Source organism: Stegodyphus dumicola, chromosome 2 (assembly GCF_044657685.1).
Source record: "Stegodyphus dumicola isolate Sdum_Otavi_A_Nest chromosome 2, ASM4465768v1".
NCBI lineage: Eukaryota > Metazoa > Arthropoda > Arachnida > Araneae > Eresidae > Stegodyphus > Stegodyphus dumicola.
In genome coordinates this window covers 80,203,617-80,226,516 of record NC_140769.1, presented here as the reverse complement: position 1 = coordinate 80,226,516, position 22,900 = coordinate 80,203,617, and the positions used below count along the sequence as shown (strand labels likewise).

Genomic DNA, 22,900 nt, shown 5'->3' with positions numbered 1-22,900 from the left:
AGCATCATTGAACTAGTTCCAGATACTGTTGATAGTGAAACTCAAATCACATTTTATTTGCCTCACAGAGAAATCATTCTAAGTGATCGAACTACTAGTAAGCTACGTATCGCCTTCACACGGACCTGGTGAAATTTCTTTGAATGACTGCTTACATATTGGTCCAAATTTGTATCCTGACATTTTTGAACTTCTTCTGGCCTTCAGGCTTCATCCTGTAGCATTCACAAGTGACATAAAGCAGACCTTTCTACAGAGAGAAGTAGATGAGAAAGACAGAGATATAACACGTTTTCTGTTTACTAAAAACTCATTCCATGATCCACAAGATTTCATAACTTACCGACCCACTCGTGTGTTGTTTGGCATAATTAGCAGTCCGTTTTTATTGACTGCGACCATTAAACACCATTTCAAACAATATGAAAAAATCCTACCCTGCCACTTGAAAATTTCTAAATGATCATATTTATGTAGATGACATCATTGGAGGACACTAAAACGTTGAGCTTGCTTTTAATACTAATTTAGAATGCGTCAGCATTTTTAGAGATGCTAGTATGATTTTACATAAAGGGCATACCAATTCTCAAGAACTGCGCGAATTATGGATTAAAGAAGGTGTTAAGGAATATTCTTTGATATCGCCAAGAGATGGCGTTAGAAGTCCATCTATTGGCTTACTTGACGCTTCCCCTTCTGAACACGTGACTTAAAAAAATATTCTTGTTGAAGGTAGAATTCAATGCACTACGGGCGTAGTGAAACGTTAATTTTGCCGGCGATAAAAGAAGTTATAACTACTGTGCTCCATAAACCGGCGGCAGATATAATTCGAAAAATTCCTTTGAGCAATAATTCTGTGCAAAGACGAACTGATGAAATGGCTGAAAACATTGAAGAGTCATTGTGCAATCATCTGAAGACTAGTCAATTTTCAATTCAGTTGGATGAGTCCACTTTACCAACTAATGAAGCATTGTTGTTGTCTTACGTGAGGTTCATTAAAGATGAAAAAATATGTCAAGAACTTTTATTTGCTAGAAATTTAGAGACAGACACAAAAGGAGAAACCATATTTAAAACACTGGAAAAGTTTTGTGATGAAAAAGGAATTCCCTTGAAGAATATTATATCAGTTGCTACAGATGGTGCTCCAGCTATGACAGGGTCTCAAAAAGGCTTCATGTCGTACTTAAAAAACAAAATTCTTGATGTGATTGCTGTACATTGCGTTATACATCGACAGCATTTAGTTGCTAGAAATTTAAGTGAACGACTGTTTCAATCATTGCAACATGTCATCAGAGCAGTCAATAAAATCCGAAACAACTCTTTAAATCACAGATTATTTAATCAGCTTTATGTTGCTAATGATGAAGATTCCAACAGATTGATCTTTCACACAGAAGTGAGTTGGCTATCAAAAGGAAATTGTCTGACTCGTTTTTACAATCTGTTTGACTCTGTCATAGAGTTCTTGGAAAACAAAGACACAGCATTGCGCGAAAACCTCATCACATCAAAGAATGATATCGCATACCTGACAGACCTTTATACATTGTTTAATGATATGAATCTCCAACTTCAAGGCGATGACTTGAACTTAATAAAAACAAAAATTATCGTCGCTGCTTTCGTAGCCAAGCTGCTCTTACACAAGAAGAATATCGGCAGACGTGAGTTCCATAATTTTCCCAATTTATCAGTATCCTGCAACAACGACGACTTGCTCGTCTACTGCCAACATTTGGAAAATCTTCACAGTGATTTCATTGAAAGATTCCAGGACATTTTGAAATTGGAAATACGAGACTGGGTGTTAGATCCTTTTTCAAAAGTCAGCATAGCAATATCACCCCAGCTGGAAGAAGAACTTATAGAACTGACAAAGAACGAGGAAATAAAAAGCAAATTTAAAAATGGCTACCAACAATTTTGGCTACAAAAGTCAATTCCTCAGTTGTACCCTGGATTGTGGTCGATCGTTCAACAATTTTTGATATCATTCTCATCGTCATATTTGTGTGAGCGTGGATTTAGCGCTGTGACAACGCTGCTTACTAAAAAGAGAAATCATTTGCAAGTTACCAAACGCGGCGACTTACGACTGTTTTTGACTTACGATCTAATATCAACAAACTTGTTAAAAATCATCAAATTCATCCATCTCATTAGATTAGTTTAAAAACTAAAATTGATTACCTATCCATATTGTTTCTTTTAATTTGATTAAAATATATTATTAATATTATAAAATTGCGTTTTAATTGCTCTCACTGGTAAAATTGTCTAGTTTAGAATGTAAGTTTAAACACCAGAACCGACTAATATAGCACACTATAACTAAATTAATTAAAGTAATGAAATTGTGGTTTTTAAGTTTTAGGAGTGTATAAAAAATGGGGGCGATGAAAAATAATTGATTTTCAAAGGGGGCGGTAGAAGAAATAAGTTTGAGAAACACTGCACTACGCAATAATTCGATTTAGATTCTTTGATGGAACTATTCATTTCTTGCTTTTTGAGCCTTAATATTCGATTCAGGCATTTTAGCCTACATTGTATATATGTAAATATTAAGTTTAATTAAAAGTTATGTAAAACCTTCCGGGCCATGCATCTCATTTTGGATTATGAGTGATTCGAATTTGATCTAGAACCTTTCGTTTCAAATGGTGCATCCGCTACGGTAAAGAATCTGATTAATTTGAAATTTTGTGTTTTTCGCCTCTTGGATTAGCTTTGTAAGCGAAGACTACTCACGGTAAGCATCCTTTGATAATTTATTGAAATGGAACAGAAGATACTAAATAAGAATCGAGCACATGTACGTGCTTCTGTAACTCAAATTATTAAAAATGTACATGAGCATTTAAAAGAAGAAAAACAAGAAGAGTTAGAAAATTGTTTGGAACTGTTAAATAATAAAGAAACGGAACTACATGATTTAAATAAAAAATACAAAATTTAATTGAAGGTGAATCAAAATTAGGGTCAGATATTAACACTTCTATGGAATATAACGCTAAAATAATAAAAACGAAGTCTAAAATCAACCGTTATTTAAGGAAATACAATACTCAAAATATCAACACGAATTTAAATAATTCATCTACAGAAGTTGAAACCAAAATACAGATTGAAAATAATGTGAAATTGCCCAAACTGTTAATTCGCAATTTTTCCGGAGACTATAACGATTGGATGAATTTTTAAAATTCATTCAAGGTCACTATTCATGATAATGTTACGCTTTGGAAGATCGAAAAATTTAATTATTTGAGAACTTATGTATTTGGAAATGCAACATCAGAACAACCAGAACATGAACCAGAACATCGAAATGAATGAGTGAAAAAGGAGACTGACTACCCGTTTCCTGCTGACGTTGCGTCAACGCAACACCTGTTTTTTCTTCCTTCCCAACACAAATATAAACATCTGACTGATGTAATGTTCGGATAAACGGTGGCTTTGACTAAAAATAGATCACTCATAAAGACGGCGATTCTTCCGTTAAATATTTTCAGCAAAAATACCCGGTCGAAAATTTTGCTTAAATTTTGCTTAAAGTATGAGATTAATTATTATAAACAAATTGATTGTTGAAGGCAAATATTTTTTTACAGAAATAATCTTCATAATATTCCCTACACAAAATCATCTGCTGGTATAAAATATCTTAGGTAGTTATATTTATATACGCATTTATTTTGACCGTTGCGTCAACGCAACACCAGCGGCTAATGGGTTAAGAAAGATTCTCGGTAAAGTTTTACTAACGATTGAAGAATTGTCAACGGTTTTAACAGAAATGGAAGCTGTTTTGAATTCTCGTCCTTTGACCTATGTATACAATGACCACAAGGAGCCATTGCCATTGAATCCAGTCAATTTCTTGATTTTCGGAAACAAAGAGTCCATACTATCTATCAACTTTAACTCCATTGTTAAAGATGGCTCTACCAAGTCCTATCTGACAAAAAGAAAGATTTATCAAGATTTATTTGTTAGACAATTGTGGACTAAATGGAAAAAACAATATTTAATGGATCTTCGGACAACTCATCAATTAAAAAATTCTAACGTTTATGAGGATCTAAAAGTTGTATTAATCGAAGGTAACAACAATTGCAAACTTTTGTGGAACAGTGGCAGGGTGATAAACGTTTTTCGTGGTCATGACAAGAAAGTTCGTTCTTGTAAACTAAAAACTGCTGATGGAACACTAATAAGACTACCAGTTCAATTATTCTATCCTTTAGAACTTTAAAAACCTTTTTTATTGTTTAATAATATGAAAAAGATTAAATATGTTTTATGCAATTGTTTATTTTTCTAGTTTAGTTTCATATGATTAGATTAAGAAAATTTTAGATTTACTGAAGTAGTGTCAAATTATATTTGATGATAACATACCTTTTCTAGAATTTAGTATAATGATTATAGTTTGACTATATATTCTATTCATTTAATATGCTTATTAATTGTTTTATAATTATATGATAAAATAATTATTGTTATAAATTTGATCGTTGTTAGATTAATGTGAACTCTTGACAGAGTTAATTCAGGTGGTGAGTGTGTGGAAATTATTTTGATTAATTGATAGATGGCGCTAGCGTCGCGTGTTAAACGCGACGTGCCTTCTGAATTTCCAGAGACTCTCCACCGGCAGCGCGGTAGAAGAAGATATAGATGCTTCGCACACTATTTGATTAGGAACACTTCGGTTCCTAATTAAAAAATTTCGATTTTCGATTGTGAAAAATATAGATCTTGATTAATCAATGTTATACTGAATCACCGAATGCTGTAATTAATGATATGTAAATAGTGTACATATTAAAAATTACATTTTTAAAAGCTATTTGATGTCGAGTCCTCTCAGTCTTATAATAATTTGAAACACATGTTTCTCTCATTGTGAAAATAGCGAATAGACAACGGAACTCAGAGCCATCTAATTCTGAATAGCATAGTCCTCCATCCAAACATGGGCACTTGAAAGCCTGAATTTGGAATTTGTTTTAATGTCCATTTCATATTTTTTAAAACTTGAACGAATTTTTAATTAACAAAACACAACAATTTCCAAATAAACAGTGGTAACACGGTGCGGATTACAACATTGTTGTCTCCAGCTCACAAGACTGTATATCAGAAATTCTAAAGATATGTTGTTTTCAAATATTTTGTGATTTTGCTACCCAAATTAATTTTTTGTGGTGTAAGAGCGAAGGTCAAGATATTTTATTAAGAAATTAAGCACACAAAACATTATGGTGTAAGTGAGAAGAAAATGATGCTTAATAATAAAATGACAAAAAAATGGGCTAGTAGGAGTGAGTGTAACAGCAGACTGTTAAACTGCGAGCTCAGCGAGAGCGTAAAAAACTTTAAGAACCCTTTGGGTGACCTTTGAAATCTGAATCTTTTCAGATTATTTTTGACTGCTAAGTATACCTTACAAATCGATTCTAACTTCTGAATGCATGCCTGTCTTTCCCTAGGAAACAAACCCTTTGAAGGAGTTTGAAACTTTTAACGAAAAGAAAAGCCCTCCATGTCAAATGCTTTTTCTGCAGGAAGTGTAATGAATTTAGGATAGCGACTAAAATTTTCCTTCCTGAAAGTGTTAGAAGTAATCAGTCTAGCTGTGAACGTCCGACTTTAGTGACTTCCCATGAAAAAGAGCACCTGCAGACTTTTTGCAGCGGAGACTGTAACTACACAAAAATTTGTACTTATACAGAATATAAAACTGTAACTTGTACAGAATTTTAGAGCTGTTTTCACCTTGCAGATCAAACCTCGAATTCAGAGAGAATTGTTACCCCTGTCATATTCTGTGTCAGGGAGGATTATATCAACAAGGTATTGGTCTCTTCTTTCTGTTTGTTTTAATACCTATACATCACCATTAAATTTTTATTCTATACTCTCATACTGTGTCAAGCATTATCTTTATTCCCCTCAGGGGCTCATTTTTGTGATTACGGGTGTGGCAATCCCGAGGTATTCTAGCCCTTCAGGTGATCATCTTCTTGGTGAGACGGGGGTCACGATCCTGGAGCCCTAGTGATCTTTCCTCCTTTCTTTTCCATCTCTTCTTATCTGTGCTTATTTCTTTTCTTCTGCCCTTGTGTTTTTCCTTTTCGGAGGTTTGGGCTCAAAGTGAGATTCTAATGCATCTTTTTGTTTCTAGTTTCTCCCTGAGAGAAAACCGCCTGCGCGTTTGCCGCGCGTTCTTATCCGTAAGGCTAGAAAGAAGGGTCCTGGTAGTTGAGGGGCGAGGTACTGTCCCCCAGACACTGCTTGGGCCTCTGCTTCAGACTGAAACGGGAGGCACTTAGTTGTCCCCGCTAGTGTCAGTCGGCTGGTCACTCGCTTTTAAGGACAGTGGCTTGGGGATAAGCTTCCGGGAGAGCTGACTGTGGGGGCTTCAGAATGCGTATAGGTCTGCCTACTCCTAACACAGGAATCTGTGTTCCCTTGTTGGGCTCTGTGGTGGGCGAGGACGTTGGTCCCAAATCTTTTCTCTTTTAATCATGACTTCTCTTTTTATATTAAAAAAACCTGAGTCAAATGAAACCAATCAAGATATCGAAATTATTGACAAATCCATTAGCAAGAAAATCCGTACCGATGCAAATGCCAAAGAAACTACTGATGGTCCGCGCTTTGTTGTTTCCAATGCCTCTGGAGAATTGAAAAAGATGTCTTCTTTCCTGGTAAGCTAATACATTCATCCATGCATAGGTGAGCCAAGGAATATAAAGCGCCTCCGTTCTGGAGACCTGCTTATTGATACTGTTTCGGCCGCCCAGTCTGCTTCACTTTTATGTCAAACCAAACTTGGACAGGTATCTATAACTGTGCCAGAGCACAAAACACTTAATTCCTGTAGAGGTGTGATTTCGGAGATCGACCTTCTGTGTGTTTCAGATGAAGAGTTCCTCTCAGAGTTAGCTAACCAAAATAACTGTGGTGCTAGGCGGATCAAGATGCGAAAGGAAAGCCAGTTGATTGACACGAAACACGGGATCCTGACCTTCAAATCACCTGATCTGCCGAAGAATATAAAGGCTGGGTATCTAAACTGCCCCGTAAGACCATATATTCCTAACCCAATGCAATGCTTCCAATGCCAGCGGTTTGGTCACTCTATGACAGCCTGTCGTGTCAACTTGACGTGTGCTCGATGCTCGTTGGTTGGTCACGATAGTGATAATTGCACTGCTATGGCCTTGTGTATAAATTGCATCCAGCATTTTCTCGGTCGTGTCCGAAATGGAAAATAGAAAAATAAACCGACGGTAAAAGTCACTAGGAACATCTCTTATGCAGAAGCCAGAAGGCTGGTTCAAAGCGCACAGCTTCATCCAAATATATCATATGCTAGTGCCGTTAAAGCAACACGTACCATTGCCACCTAAACTTCAATAAATGTACAGACTCCACCAAATAAAACGCAGCAGATTGCAAGCAAGAAAAAGGAAACCCCAACTCATGTCTGAAAAAAAAATATTAATCCAGAGTAAACCCAAAAATGCCCCTCCAAAAAATGTTAGCAAAAATAGAAGCCTTAGCAATAGCTCATTTGATGATATGGCATCTGAAGCTTTAGATTCAAATAGTATAAAAGTAGAAGAGGGGATAGACGTTCCCAAGCATCTACTTCCACGAAAAAACAAAACAGCAGCACAGAAAGAACAAACATAAATCATAATGGCCACCCTTGTGTCATGGAACTTCCGCTGCTTCCACCGAAATTTGCTTGACATCAAAAGTATAGTCAATACTCATCACCCTGTGTGCTTAGCTATACAGGAGACAAACCTGAAACGGAACAAGAAGCAAAATTTCGGAGGTTTTGGTTTCTCAGGAAAGATAATCTTGCATGTGGACGTGCCAGTGGAGGTGTAGGTCTAATCACCTCACTTAACCATCCATCAGATGCACTTCCTTTGACAACATCCCTCCAAGTTGTCGCTAAACGGGTTAAATTTTCATATTGTAGTTTCAGTCGTTTCTCTTTATTTGCCTCCAAATGAGCACGTTGTTCAACAGCATTTAAATGACCTCATACAGCAGCTGCCTGAGCTTTTTATCATGGCAGGGGATTTTAATGGCCATAGTTTGCTATGCGGTAGTAAAGACACCAATTCTCGAAGAAGACGAATTGAGCAGATGATCCAAGGTCATTGACTTTGTCTCCTGATTAATGGGCAGGACGCATACTTCCATGAACCTACAAGGCCATTTCACGCTGTCGATCTTGCCATCTGTTCACCATCTTTGTTGCCATTTTACACTTTCAATGTTGAGAATGATCTTTACAACAGCGATCATTATCCCAATTTTGTATTTGTTGTACGTGGAGGAGCAAACCCCATGTCAACATTCCCTCGGTTTATACTTGATAGGACAGACTGGGAACTCTTCTCTTCCTCTGCAGACCTCACAGAGTCTGAAGGAGCAAAGTCCAGGGATAAGGTGAAACGTACCAACCGAAGACGAATAGCTTTTGTCCGAGTAATTAAAGCAGTATGTGGTCTGGCGTTATCGTCTGAAATCCCCAAATATCATGTTGAAATACTTGCCACTTAAATATCAATTTTCTTCAATTGGTGCATATCGATGATGCAGTGGAAGCAGTTACAACTGCCATTACTCAGGCAGCTATACTCTCCATTCCTAGAGCATCAGAAAAAATACTAAAATATTCGGAACCATGGTTGGAATCGTGACTGTCATGAAGCACTGAAGAAACAGAAAAAAGCATGGGAAATTTTTCGCAGATACCCTACTTTACGAAACCTCATAGCATTTAAAAAGCAAGTGCGCGAAAAGTAAGAAGGCAGAGCAAGGAATTCTTGGATTACATATGTGTCATCAATAACATCCTCTACGCCTAGTAAGCGGGTTTGGGAAAGAGTTAAAAAAAGCATGCGGGATATATAAAGACCACTCACTTTCCTTTTTGGAAAAAGATGGCCGAGTGATTAGCTCCATAGGAGAAATTGCGAATGCTATTGGTGAGACATTTGCTGCCGTTTCTTCCAGCAGAAACTATTCACCTGTATTTCTCTCTATCAAGCAGCGCTCTGAAAGGAATCTCATGGCATTCAACTTTTCCAAATATAAGCCTTATAATAAAGACTTTACTATGCTTGAATTAAGGAGAGCTTTGTTGCGGACACATAGGTCTTCTCCGGGTCTTGATGGCGTGAATTACGAAATACTGAAACATCTGTCCTGTAAGTCACTGACTGCCCTTGTAACTCTTTACAATAGGGTGTGAAAGGAGCGTATTTTCCCCAGGGCATGGAGGAGAACTGTTGTAATTCCTATTGCTATGCCAGGGAAAGATCCAAGGAAACCCTCCAATTATCGGCCAATTGCACTTACGAGTTGCGCATGCAAGCTGTTTGGAAAAATGGTAAACAGCAGCCTAGTCTACTTCTTGGAAAAAAAATATCATATCGCCTTATCAAAGCGGTTTTCGAAAGGGGAGAACAACCGTAGATAACATGCTCCTTTTAGAGACATCGATTCGAAAAGCTTTTGTAAGAAGAAGTAACCTTGCCTCAGTATTCTTCGACATTGAGAAAGCTTGTGATAAGGCATGGAGATACGGTATACTTCGGCATCTTCACGACAGTGGCTTGAGCGTCAACCTACCAATTTTCATTCCGAATTCCTTGAACCCTAGAACTTTTCAAGTTAGGATCGGCTCTGTTTTGTCTGATGTTTCTGAACAGAAAAAGGGTGTGCCTCAAGGCTGTATGCTTAGTGTAACCCTGTTCAGCTTAAAAATAAACTCTGTATTAAAAGAACTTCCTCCCACCATCTTGGGATCTCTTTATATTGATGATCTGCAGATTAGCTGTCGAGAGGCATACATGAGATATGTAGAGAGGCAATTGCAGATCGCTCTGAATAAGATCCAAAAATGGTGTAATACTTCTTTGGCGATATGAAGCAACTCCAATGATGGAACACAGCAATAACTTTTATTTAACACTCAAAAAAATGGTGACATACAAACAAGAAGAGAAAACATATTCTAACATTTAAAAATAAATTACATTCTTCGTGCGAGAGTCGCACGAGGCACTCGAGTCTGGTTTCAAATATTGCCATTCACAAATACCTTAATGTTCATCTATTTAAATTATTTAAACTACAAGATTTTAATATTATTTAAAGCTGTTACAACCTCTTCCCCAACGGAGAGACTTTTGCCGAAGGGAAAAGTTCTGTAAAATTCGAAAGTTTATAAGCTCGGCTTGCTAAATTGCTTAAAGAGTAAAGGTAATTTCTCTTATAAATTTACAAATTTCAGGCCAAAGATTTTAAGTTTTAAATAAATACTTTTACACCACATTTAAATAAAAAGAAATGGAGATCGTTCAAATACATCAGTTGAGCATACATTAAATAATAAAATAAATTCTAAACGTGGTTACATACTCTTATTAAATTAGTATATACTCTTATTATATATTTATATTACTTAATTCTACTCAGAACATCTACGTTCTTGTGCAAAATTCCTTTGCGATGAATGACCTTAAAATTATAAGGTTGTAATGAGAGTGCCCAGCGCATCAATCTAGAGTTACATTTGGCGTTGGATTGTAGCCAGACCAAAGGGTTATGATCAGTTTGAATCAAAAATTCTTGCTGACCATCCAGATAAAAATGTAATTTCTTGATAGCGTAGATGATAGCAGCGCACTCCTTTTCAGTAGTACAATAATTCTTTTCAAATTTAGTAAATTTTTTGCTTATATACAAGGTAGGATGTTCATGTTGTTCATCATCTAATTGGCATAGTACTATACCCATGCCATTGTCTGAGGCATCGGTTTGTATAATAAACCTTTTATCAAAGTCGGGAGCATACAGAATTGGTTTCCTGCATAGCAACTCTTTTAAATTTTTAAAAGCTCTGTCACATACTTCAGACCATTGTATATTTCCTTTTTTTGTTAACCCCTTCAAAGCGTCCGTGAGAGGTGAAGCAATTTCTGAAAATCTCGGTATGTACTGGCGATAATACCCTACCAGTCCTAAGAAAGCACGTACTTCTGTTTTGGTTTTAGGTGTAGGATACTCCTTCACAGCCAGGATCTTTACTTCATCCGGGGTTCGTTGTCCTTGTCCCACGACATGGCCTAGGTATCTCTCTTGATCTTGTGCAAATTTACATTTTGATGGTTTTAGTCGTAAGTTTGCTTTCTGTATTCTCTCTAGAACAGAAGTTAGGTTTTTAAGGTGCTCTTCCCAGTTTTCTGAGTAAATGGCAATGTCATCCAGGTATGGTACAGCAAATCCTTCGCATCCAGCCAGGACTTTAGTCATAACTTTGCTAAAAAAATATGGGGCATATATTTTTTAATCCAAAGGGTAAACGTAGAGGCCTGAAACTTCCAAAACTAGTTACAAATGTTGCATATCTTTGGGCTCTTTCTGTTAACGGAATTTGCCAGTAGCCTCTAGATAAATCTAATAGGGTAATATATTTTGCTTTTGCTACAGTTTCGATACGTTCTTCAATATTAGGCAAAGGATAATATTCAGTTTTAGTAACAGCATTGAGTTTACGATAATCAATACAAGGCCTAGGATCATTTGATGAAGATTCTATCAAAATCATGGGAGATGTATAGTCCGATTCTCCCGGCTCTATAATTTTAAGATCGAGCATTTTCTGGATTTCCTTTTTGAGAATTTCAGTCTGTCGAGGTGACAGTCTGTATGGCTTTATTTGTATTGGTTCGTTATTTAATAGTTCAATATCGTGACAAACTAAGTTTGTTAGTCCAGGATTATTTGAAAAACAACCAGAATATTTCCAAAGAATCTTTCGTAAATCTTCTATTTGCTCGGGTTTCAACCTTTTATCGAGTTCATTCTCCTCTATGATGTCCGAGAAATTTAATATACTTGGATTGGAAGGTAAATGAGGAATGTCCATTTCTAAGTCTCCTTCCACTTCAGTTATCATATTAATCATTTCTGGTCTTTTGTAATATGGTTTAAGCATGTTAATGTGATATACTTGATTTGGATCATTTTGTTCCTTGAAACTTACAATATAATTTATAACGTTGCGCGCCTCCAACTTGCACGCAACCAAGAGGTGACTGTGAAAACTTGTATAAAAGATAGAGCCTAGTGAAGGGTTTAAGTCCCTTTTTATTCAACGTAATAAATTACAATTGCGTCCTCTTAACGCTTACAGACTGTGCCAACTTGGCAGTCAAATAAAAATAATAACCTGAAAAGAAAGTAAAGACAAGATTCTAACTACGAGGCTCTCTAAAATAACTAACTCACTGCGTTTTACAATACCGCTGCTAATTCAGCAGACTTGAAGCTCACTGGAAAGATTACCACTACTTCCCGCCAAGCACATAGGCCGCAACGCGGGGTTCTTCAATTCTCGCTAACTACCTCCGCGCTCGCTAAGTAAGAATATCACACCGAACTCGTTTCCTTCTATTTAACTCAGAATACTTCCGCTGATAATTTGAATCCTTGCGCGTTCTACTCAAATTTACATATTCTGACATTGGCAATTCCAGGGCAAAGTAAGGCTTGACAGGAAAGATAGTTTAAACTTAAAATAAATGTTAGTTAAAATAAATATAAACCCTACAAATTGGTTTCTGAAATTTTCTGCTCTATTTTTCCAGGTCCTTTCCACTGTACTTCTAGTTTATTTTGACGATTCGTTGATAAAACAAGAACTAAATCTCCTCTAGCAAATTCTCTTTTCACTGCGTTTCGATCGTACCATGTTTTCCTCCGTTATTGAGCTTCTTTCATGTTTTCCACGGCAAGGTCTTGGCATTTCTTCATTCGATTAATAAGTTCGAAAACGTAACTGACAACATTATTACTTTCTTCAATCGGTTCTAGCCACTGCTCATAAAGTAAAGTGACTGGCGTTCGTAGGTTTTTGCCATGAACTAATTCTGCTGGTGTAAAACCAGTGCTTTCGTGTGTGACTGTTCTGAGAGCAAAAAGAACTGATGGTAGATAATTCTCCCAATCCGAAGTCGCTCCTATACATACGACTCTTAACACCCTTTTTAGAGTTCTATGGAATCGCTCAACGGGATTACTCTGCGGATGATAGACAGAGCTTCTTACATGTTTAATGCCGAAACGCTCCAAAAATTCCTCTGTCAAAGCACTGACGAAAGAGGTCCCCTGATCTGTTTGGATCACTTTTGGGAAACCCATACGACTGAAAATCTGTAAGAAAGCATCAATCACAGATGGCGAAGAAATGTCTGTCACCGCAACAGCATCTGGATATTTGGACGACATACACAGAGCTGTAATAATATATTTTTTTCCAGTTTTTGAAATAGGTAGCGGACCAACGGCATCGACATTTATTTTAGTGAATATTTCGGAAATTACTGGTACTAATGTCATTGGAGCCTTCTTTTTGTCATTTCCTTTTCCAGCGCGCTGACAAGCATCACAGGTTCTTACAAAATCTTCAGTTTCTTTGTAACACCTCGTCCAGTAAAAATATCTAGCAAGTCTGTCTTTGGTCTTTTTGACACCCAAATGACCAGGAGTTCCTTCTTGGCACATCTTTATAATTGACGGCTTGAGTTTTTCAGGTATAACGACAAGCTGTCTTTTAAAGCCCATTTTATCCGTCGTTTTTTTAACTAAAAGTTCTTTTCCTGTCAGACTATAGTTCTCATTTTTGCATGTACCTTCTTTAACTTCTTGGATGATTTTAGACAGTTCCTTATCAGCAAGCTGAAGTTGTGCAATTTCTTCTGAGTCAATGTTCACCAGTTTCATGAGAGTTTCATCTTCCGAATTTAGCTCCGGTAAATTATCTTCTTCTTCAAAAACATCTCTGGATGCTTTATTTTCTTCCTTCATCGGTTCCAAGATCTTTTCTTCGGCTATTTCTCTTTTCTTTTGAGCTCTAGTAGAGACAGCATTAACCTGGTGAGGACAACTATCAGGTTCCTTTCCTTGTTTATTCAACAGTGCAAAAGTTCGATTGCCTAATAAATACCTTCCTTTGTCGAGTTCATTTCTAATAATGGCAGCCTTAGTTATTACTCGCCCAAGATCGCAATTTAGTTCGATCTCAGCCAATGGTAAACAGGTTGGATTCAAATCTAATGGCTGTTGCACCCACACATTTACACCTGTCAGCATTTCCGGCGTGATGTATTTGCGACAAACTATATCAATACTAGCACCTGAATCCCTTAATATAGGAATTTTATGACCATTTACGTAACCCATACTAGTATAAGATAATAGAAATTTATCCTCTGGTTTTGCACTAATTCTGTTAAGATTAGCAGGAGATTGAGTACTATTCTTAAGTTTTGGACATTGGGGTCTTAAATGTTGATAGGACCCACACTGATAGCATTGTGGCGTTTTTCGTTTTTCATATTTATCATCTGGACGTGGACTTCTAGGTCTATGAAACCAGCTTTGCGAATTAAATCCTGATGACAATTTTTTTTCAGTTTTATTTTTATTATCTGAACTCAATTTACCTTGAGTTAGTGCATTGTATCTTTCTTTCTGCCGATCCACTACAGGCCTTTTTTGAAAGTTTCCGCAAACGTTTTCATAGGCATCAAGGTTTTCAGCTAATTTTTTAGATGAAATCATCTCTACCCATTCATCAATAAAATGATCTCGAATTTCAGGAGGAACTCGACGTTTAAGTTGGTCAAGCACCATCAAATCTAGCAACTGATCAAAAGTCTTAACTCCTAGACCAGTCACCCATTCTTTGCAATAATTTTCTATTTCATAATTGAAATCCACCCATGTAGATTCGGTACTCTTTTGATGTTTCATAAATTTCTGCCTAAACTTTTCTGGGCTTAGTTTAAACCGTCTTAACAATAAATTCTTCACGTGCTCATAGTCTTTAGCTTTATCGGAGTGTTCTCTAGCTATTAACTGGGATACTTCGTAAGAAAGTAGTCCTAGTAAATGAGATACAAATTCTTCTTTATCAATTTTAGCCCATTCTGCTTGCCTTTCAAACAATAGCAAATATAGACTGATATCTCCTTTCTTATCATCAAATTTCTGCATAAGGTGACGCAGCTCCGTTTTCGGCCGGATCTGTCCGGTATTTTGGGACTTTGTCTCTGCTTCAAGTCTTAATCTCTCTAATTCATACTGTTCGTTCCTTCTCCGCTCTTCTGCTTCTTCCTGTCTCCTGCGTTCTTCTCTTTCCCTTTCCTCTTTCTCTTTCCGTTCTTCTCTTTCCTCTCTCTCTTTTTCTCTTTTCTCCCTCTCTTTCCGTTCTTCTATTATTGTATCTAAGACTCCTTTGACGAATACTTCATCATAATCTCTACTTTCAACAATTTTCTGTTTTAAATCGACTATTTTCAAATCTGCAGTCACATGAACTCCCAGTTCAGCCGCGAGATTTTGCAAATCTTCCTTACGAGCTCTTCCCAAGTAAGACATTTTTTTTTATGTTTAAAATTAACGAACACTGTGTTCTTTATATTTCCTCAAAATAGCTCAATTCAATTACTTTAATTAATTAATGCAGTCAGGAATCACGAAATTAAATGCACTTTGTTAAGTACGTATACCTCAAAAATGAAATATTTAAATTATATGAAGTTCATTCTCTTTACCACATTAATTGTGATTAAAATAGGAATAATAACATAGAGCAATATATATATCTACCGTCTGGACAACTAAAATGAATATTAAAAATAATATCCAATACGATAATAAAATAAGACAATTCAATATTAAAAGGAAGTAATAATCTGGTATCGCTAATATTGCGTTCAGTGATGAATTAATAATATAAAGCAATTCAATATTAACAGGAAGTAATAATCTGATATCACTAATATTATGCTCAGTGATGAACTAATAAAATAAAAATACGCACGATTATTCGATCTCGGTCAGTGCCTCCAAAATAATTAGACTGTAATACTTCTTTGGCGATATGAAGCATTTCCAATGATGGAACACAGCAATAACTTTTATTTAACACTCAAAAAATGGTGACATACAAACAAGAAGAGAAAACATATTCTAACATTTAAAAATAAATTACATTCTTCGTGCGAGAGTCGCACGAGGCACTCGAGTCTGGTTTCAAATATTGCCATTCACAAATACCTTAATGTTCATCTATTTAAATTATTTAAACTACAAGATTTTAATATTATTTAAAGCTGTTACAATGGCCAGACAAACAGGGATTTACATTTTCGAAACAGAAAACTTTTCGCGTTCACTTTTGTATGAAGCGAGGTCTCCATCCTGAGCCTGAGCTTGAGATTCAGGTGCAACTGGAATAATTGTACAATCTGAATGGTTCAGTTATTCCATTTGCTCCTGAAGTAAAATTTTTAGGTGTGACGTTCGACCGAAAATTGACTTTTCCTTTCTCATATTTTAAACCTGAGAAAAAAGTGTTTAAAAACACTAAATATTTTAAAAGTCTTGGCGATCACCTCCTGGGGTGCAGAGCGTTGCTCTGTGCTTCGCATTTACAGAGCGCTTATCCGCTCTAGACTGGACTATGATTCAGTGGTTTACGGATCCGCTCGGTCATCAGTATTGATAAAACTAGATCCTGTTCACCATCAATCTCTGCGGATTTGTTCTGGAGCTTTCAGGACATCTCATGTTCAGAGCCAGTATGTTGACTCTAACTAACCATCACTTTATCTGAGGCGCGAGCAGTTGTCCCTTTTGCAGTTTATACAGACTCCTATAGTGCGCTTAAATCATTAGAAGGTTTTCCCAAAACTCAAAACCCAGTAATAGTGGATGTTCTAAAGATTCATATAAACTTAACGAGTCGTGGATATGAAATTCTGTACTGCTGGGTTCCTGGGCATGCGGAAATAAAGGGGAATAAGCTGGCAGATATCACAGCGAAATATGCTCTTGAATTGTCCAGTTGCCTCAGTTTCACCACTTTTAGAGACATTTGTTGTGTTGTCAAAGAGAAGATCCGAAAAAAATGGCAGCAACTTTGGGATGTTCAACTTCAAAACAAGTTGAGAAATGTAAAGCCTAGAATTGAGCATTGGAATTTTACTAGAAATCGTAAGGAGGAAGTTCTTTTGACTCGCCTCAGAATTGGTCCCACTAGAGTGACACATAACTGCCTTCTGAAAGCTGAGAATGAGCCTGTTTGTTAAAATTGTAATGTTTGTCTATTAGTTCGTCATACTTTGAGTGTCCATGTTTTAATAGTCTTTGTCAGAAATATTTTAATAGCTGTGACTTAGCTCTTGACCGTTTAATTGGAAGAGAGGTCAACTGTAATTTATTTTTTTATTTAAAAGAGACTGGCTTTTATTACTTAATCTAATATACTTTGAAAGCTTGTGTATGGTATTTTAATGTGCACTTTTATGACTTCATCCTCTGGATTTGGTACACTCGTCCACCTTTTTTACTAAGAAATTGTTTTTATTTCATCAAATTAGATTATCCTACCTCATATGTTTGGCGCATTATAATCATCTTTGGTTTTGGTCCAAAAATCTCACTCACTCACACATTCTCTTTATTCCCAATAGTGACGCTTTGAACATTTTACCATTTTTCATTGGTGTGCTGGAAAAAGAATAGTCTTTTTTCTTTAACATCCCTTGAAATATTACAATTTTGCTATATATTCATGGCTTAAATTAACTGAACTTAACTGACTGAACTATTCCTTAGTTACTGAGCGAAATTGTAATTCTATTTAGAGCCTCAAATGATAAATCTGGTATTTTATTTTATTATTTAATCGTCATTAATTTAATAATTTACTAGTCTCTTTAATTATGTTAATGATTATTACTTTAATTATTTCACTAAGTTATTTTATATATTTATTTTCTCCTTTTTTCCTTATGGCCTTCCACAGTGCTGCAGCATTTCTAAATTTAAAAATTAAGCTCTGAGTAGATTCATTCCTGACTGGTTAAAATCTTCTGATTTAGAATAGAAAAAAATATTTTGTAATGCTGTTTTCTTATCTTGCACATCATTCAAAGATTGAATGGCCAAGGAATTTTGTTGCGATTGAAAAAAAAACATGGTTGTCTGAAGGAGCAAAGTCCAGGGATAAGGTGAAACGTAAAACCGAAGACGAATAGCTTTTGTCCGAGTGATTAAAGAAGTATGTGGTCTGGCGTTATCGTCCTTTGAAATCCCCAAATATCATGTTGAAATACTTGCCACTTAAATATCAATTTTCTTCAATTGGTGGCATGTCAGCATTAATAATTTTGTTACGCGGAAGCAATCCCCAGTGGATTATTCCCTTAGCATCCCACATTCCACCACACATTAAACTTTTTAAGGATGCATTCTGTTCGTTCCAAAATTCTGAAATGAGGTTTTCCCCTCATTTCAGGCATTATTTCTTTTCTGTCACTGCCTTTTAGACAACTAATGTGAAACTTATTGATGCAGTTTTATGAAGAATCCAAGTGCATGAGTTCGTCTTTTAGCTGCTTTTTATATACGAGCAGTATTCCCGCTAATTCCTCAATAGCTGTATAGAAGACAGTCGATATGGTTTGAGGTGGCATAAATAGGGAGTGAGCAAAGTATACCGCGGCATAGGGGATCGAAGCCTTAGAGGGGTCTTAAGAAACCAACAGCACTAAATTTACATGTTTCAATTTTTAAATTTAGGGGGAAAAAAAGGAGAAACTGGCTGCGTATTTTCACCCTAAATAAACATATGCATGGTAGAGTTAGGGGCGTTTTAAACGACACAGAAACGAAATTGTATCACATGAAAACAAATTACCCTATAAAACAAACGAGCATGCCTATTCTTACTGGTCTTTAGTGAGAAAGTTCATTAGCGATAATCTGTATTGTGAGAAACTACTTTTCGAGTTATTGTGAGAGTAGAGCTTAGAATTTATGGAGGCGAATGTGTAAGAAACATGCAGCAATGAGCGTACGAGACGTAAGGACCCATAATATCCAGTAGATCTCCTAGCGAGGAGGCCCAGGAAAATAATTTCGCAAACATAAAAAAGAGTACGTTAGCTTAGGATAAGGATAATTTATCCTTCTTAATACATTTTAATACAATTTAGAGATGTCCTTAAGACCTGTATTTGTTCAATCAACATTCATATACTTAGATGACATGATAGTCATAAGTAACAAAATTGATGAGCACACTGTGGATTTGCACAAGATGTTTTCTTTTTTAAAGTAAGTAGGTTTAAAAATAACTGCTTGCAAAATGTAAATTCACGACCAAAGAACTTCGGTACCTGGGCTGTACGATATGAGTGGGGAAGAGAGACGGAGGATGCAAAAACAGCATCAATCAAAGTTTATCTGCCATCTAACACGGCAAAGAAATTGGCATAATTTTTGGGCTTCGGTAACTAATACAAAGCCTTCATTAAAGATTTTGCTCACATAGCGGATCTCTTATAAAATTTAGAAAAGATATAGTCTAGATAAACTTAGTCGGCGGGAGTGAACCCGACTAATGAAAACCATAAATCATAATTAATCAAAGCCCCGTTTCGAGATTTCCTGAAGTGCACGGAAAGTAAGAAATCGCCGTAGAGGCACCTGATTTAGAGAAAGGAAGCGTACTCCTGGAAGACGAACCAACGGTAGTATAATTTAGGAAGATACTTAATCAAACTTAAAAAAATGAAACCGCTAACCAGAGGGAAAAGCTAGCAGTCCTGTTGGCCGTTCAGAGATTTCGAGTTTATTTTGACAAGAAACCCATTACCATTTACACGGACCATTCAGTCATATTACGTCTATATTCTTATCGCCTAGTTTCATAAGATGGTCTCTTAGATTACAAGAATATATTTTAAAAATTAAACGTATCTCTGTGAAAGAAAATGCTGTGACAGATGCTCTATCTGATTTAAGCTAGATAACGACGGAACAGAATTAAAAGTGCTACGTTGACTTAAAAATTTAAATTCACAACAAATAGTTATTTCAGAACTACAAGTAGAGTATAAAAATATGCTTATTAAAAGGCTCACTTTGAAAATCATGACATAACACGAATTAGGAAACTAAGAACTCATCAGTAATCATTTAGTTTTATTAAGGGAATAAATAAAAGTAATAACTAGACCAATTATCCAAGCCAATTTAAATATTTAACAGGATCTGCATCACGCACCATTGTCACGCCTTATCGGCATGAGAAAAACACCTCAAAGAGTAAGAGAATCAGTCTATCTTCCACAGCCGCAAAGAATTGTGAGAGAAAATGTCAATTCTGTAACACTTACCAATTAGCGATATTAATTATAACTCTGCCAGGTACCTAAATACTATAAAAGCCACATTTCCTAACGCAAACCTAGGAATGATTTGTTAAGTTGTGATGTTGGGAGGCCCCAACTTGTCAGCAACAGTAGTAGTGACTGCTATGAACTGGAAATTACACAAACTCTTAAGAAGGGTTTAACTCCCTTTTTATTTCACTTTAGAAATCACAGTTGCGTTCACTTGACGCTCACAAACTACGCCGACCCGGCGGTTGAACAAAATAGACAAAAATGCAACTAAAAATAAATGACAGGATGAATAAATAACGAAGTCACTACCTACGAGGCTCTATAATCGTAACTAACTTAACCGCGTTCTAAGATACAGCTGAGATTCAGCAAACTTTCTGATTAAGAATTTGAAAGATTCAACGAACTGTCGAAATAGGAACACAGGCCGAAACGCGCGGTTCTTAAATTTTCTACCAAGCAACCTTCACGCTCGTGATTCAAGAAGCACACTTACAATCTCGCTTCCCTTCTCTTTAAACTCAATTACTTCTACTAAAATTTGAATACTCTGCGCGTTCTATTACGATTTACATACTCTGGCATTGACAATTCTAGGGGAAAGTAAAGGCTTGACGGGAAAGATAGCTTAAAATAAATGTTAGTTAAAATAAATATAAACCCTACAAAGTCTTTATCCACATAGTGGAAAAAAATAAACAAATAATCCTCTTGATTTATTGATCATTTCTCGAAGTAGGTAGAAATAATTCCGTCTCAAAAGGGCGTCCGCAAAAATTGTTGCAGATTCATTTTTAAATAAATTTGTATTAATACAGAGTAATGGCCCTTAGCTCGTAAATGAAAATTTGGGAGGTAATGAGTACGAAATTTTACATTAAGCATTTTAAAATGGTCCCTTATCGACCACAATCATATATCTGAGAGCGGGTAAATAGATACAAACATAAAATTATCCTAAGTTATATAAGAAATTACCATCAACGCAAGGATAGCTAACTCTCCTGTTCACTAAGATCCGTTAAGCATGGTAAAACACCAGTTGAATTATTTTCTGTAATAAGCCCATTACTCCCCTCGATAAACTTTTGTTTTGTTGAAAAATGCCAGCAACATTTAAGTTGCACAGACAATTCAAATATTAGTGGATGAAGCAACGTGCAAGTCAGTTATCGCTTGTGCAAAACAAAAGTTTTATGATAAGAAAAGGCGGGAGGCCGATTTAGGTGGGAGATGAAGTTTTAAAAATAAAACATCCCCTTTCTTCTGCACCAGCAGGAAAAGTGGAGAAATCCTATAATAAATCCGAAAGCCCTCTGTTAATCGACAGAATCAGAAAAATAGTTTTGTACTAAAAAGAGGAGAATCGCTAGGAGCTACTGTCGATCAGATAAAAAAAGTATTATGAGCTGGCTGACTTAGCTATTATAAGAGCTGTATTACAGGTATCTCCTGACATGAGAAATACAGGCTTGTCTGAAGGGTCGGTTGATTCAGGAGCAGCGTCTGCGTCACAAGGAAGACCGCAGAGTGAAAAAAAGAATTCCGGAAATGGAAAATAAAAAGAGAAAACACCCAGGTTGTATGATGCATAAAAAGGAAAACTATAGAAAAGAGACGAGAAGGAAGAAAAGAACAAGGAACATGCCAACAAGGCAAAGTTGAAGGATCCCTGAGATATCGCAACCACCTGAGTAGCAAACAAAAGCATTTTCAAAGACGGTGAAAAGAAAAAAAATCTTTGTGATCAGTACCAACAGAATCCTTGCACTGACGGGGAAACGAGTCAGTTACAAAGAAACCTGCGCTACGAAAAGCGATTTGTGGAAAAGAGCATGGCTGACTACCACAAAAGCAAAAGATAAATTTATTTTATTTCTTAAAGAAGTTTATTTTATGTGTGTTTATATATGGGTACGAAGTTGCTAGCATACTTTCGCTTTTCCTCAGGCAAGAATATGTCAGTTAAGAATCTTCTTTTTGTTGATGTACGCATCTACTTTTAAGAACTGTATTTGTGTGCTAAACACGATTATGTTAGTTCAGTCGAAAAGGCGGCAAATATAGTAGAGAATTTTGCTCGAAATCAAGTCAAATAATAGCAACTAGAGTATGCATACATGTATTTTCTGTGGAAAATTATCCTTACAATAGGGTTCCATTAGTTTTGGGATATTTAAGAAAGATGCTTGATAACTTTGGAATTGAGCATTATACTGTTTGGATTATAATATCTGTGACAGCGGCAACTGCTTTCCTAATCGAGTTTACAACTTCTTACGTAAAAGAAGCGTGGGCTGCAAAGATATTCCATTCTGACAGACTCAGTAGAAATACCTTATAGAGTTCCTCACTTTTATTCTATTAAACTAAGTGTTGAGGAATCTAGTGAACTGTCAAGCGAATAATCGCTTAAGTCCAAGAACAGAAACGTAAATTCACTAAAAAGGCTAATTACGATTTATTTGCTCCAAATAAAGATTTAACAGTCGGCTCCTTTTTTAAGGAGTACAGCAAAGCCTCCACTTGGGCTATGTAAGAAATAAGAACTAACTAATGTCTAACTAAAGAGA

General features: G+C 36.2%; 1 protein-coding gene across 1 annotated transcript; it reads left to right on the top strand.

The window, feature by feature from the left end:
• The first annotated feature begins 745 nt into the window (after nucleotides 1-745).
• On the top strand, nucleotides 746-8,214 carry LOC146998492 (protein FAM200C-like). Its single transcript, XM_085810181.1, has 3 exons — nucleotides 746-1,980; nucleotides 7,829-7,991; nucleotides 8,077-8,214. Exons 1-3 carry the CDS (start codon nucleotides 746-748, stop codon nucleotides 8,212-8,214), a joined length of 1,536 nt encoding a protein of 511 aa, XP_085666307.1.
• The last annotated feature ends 14,686 nt before the right edge of the window (nucleotides 8,215-22,900 follow it).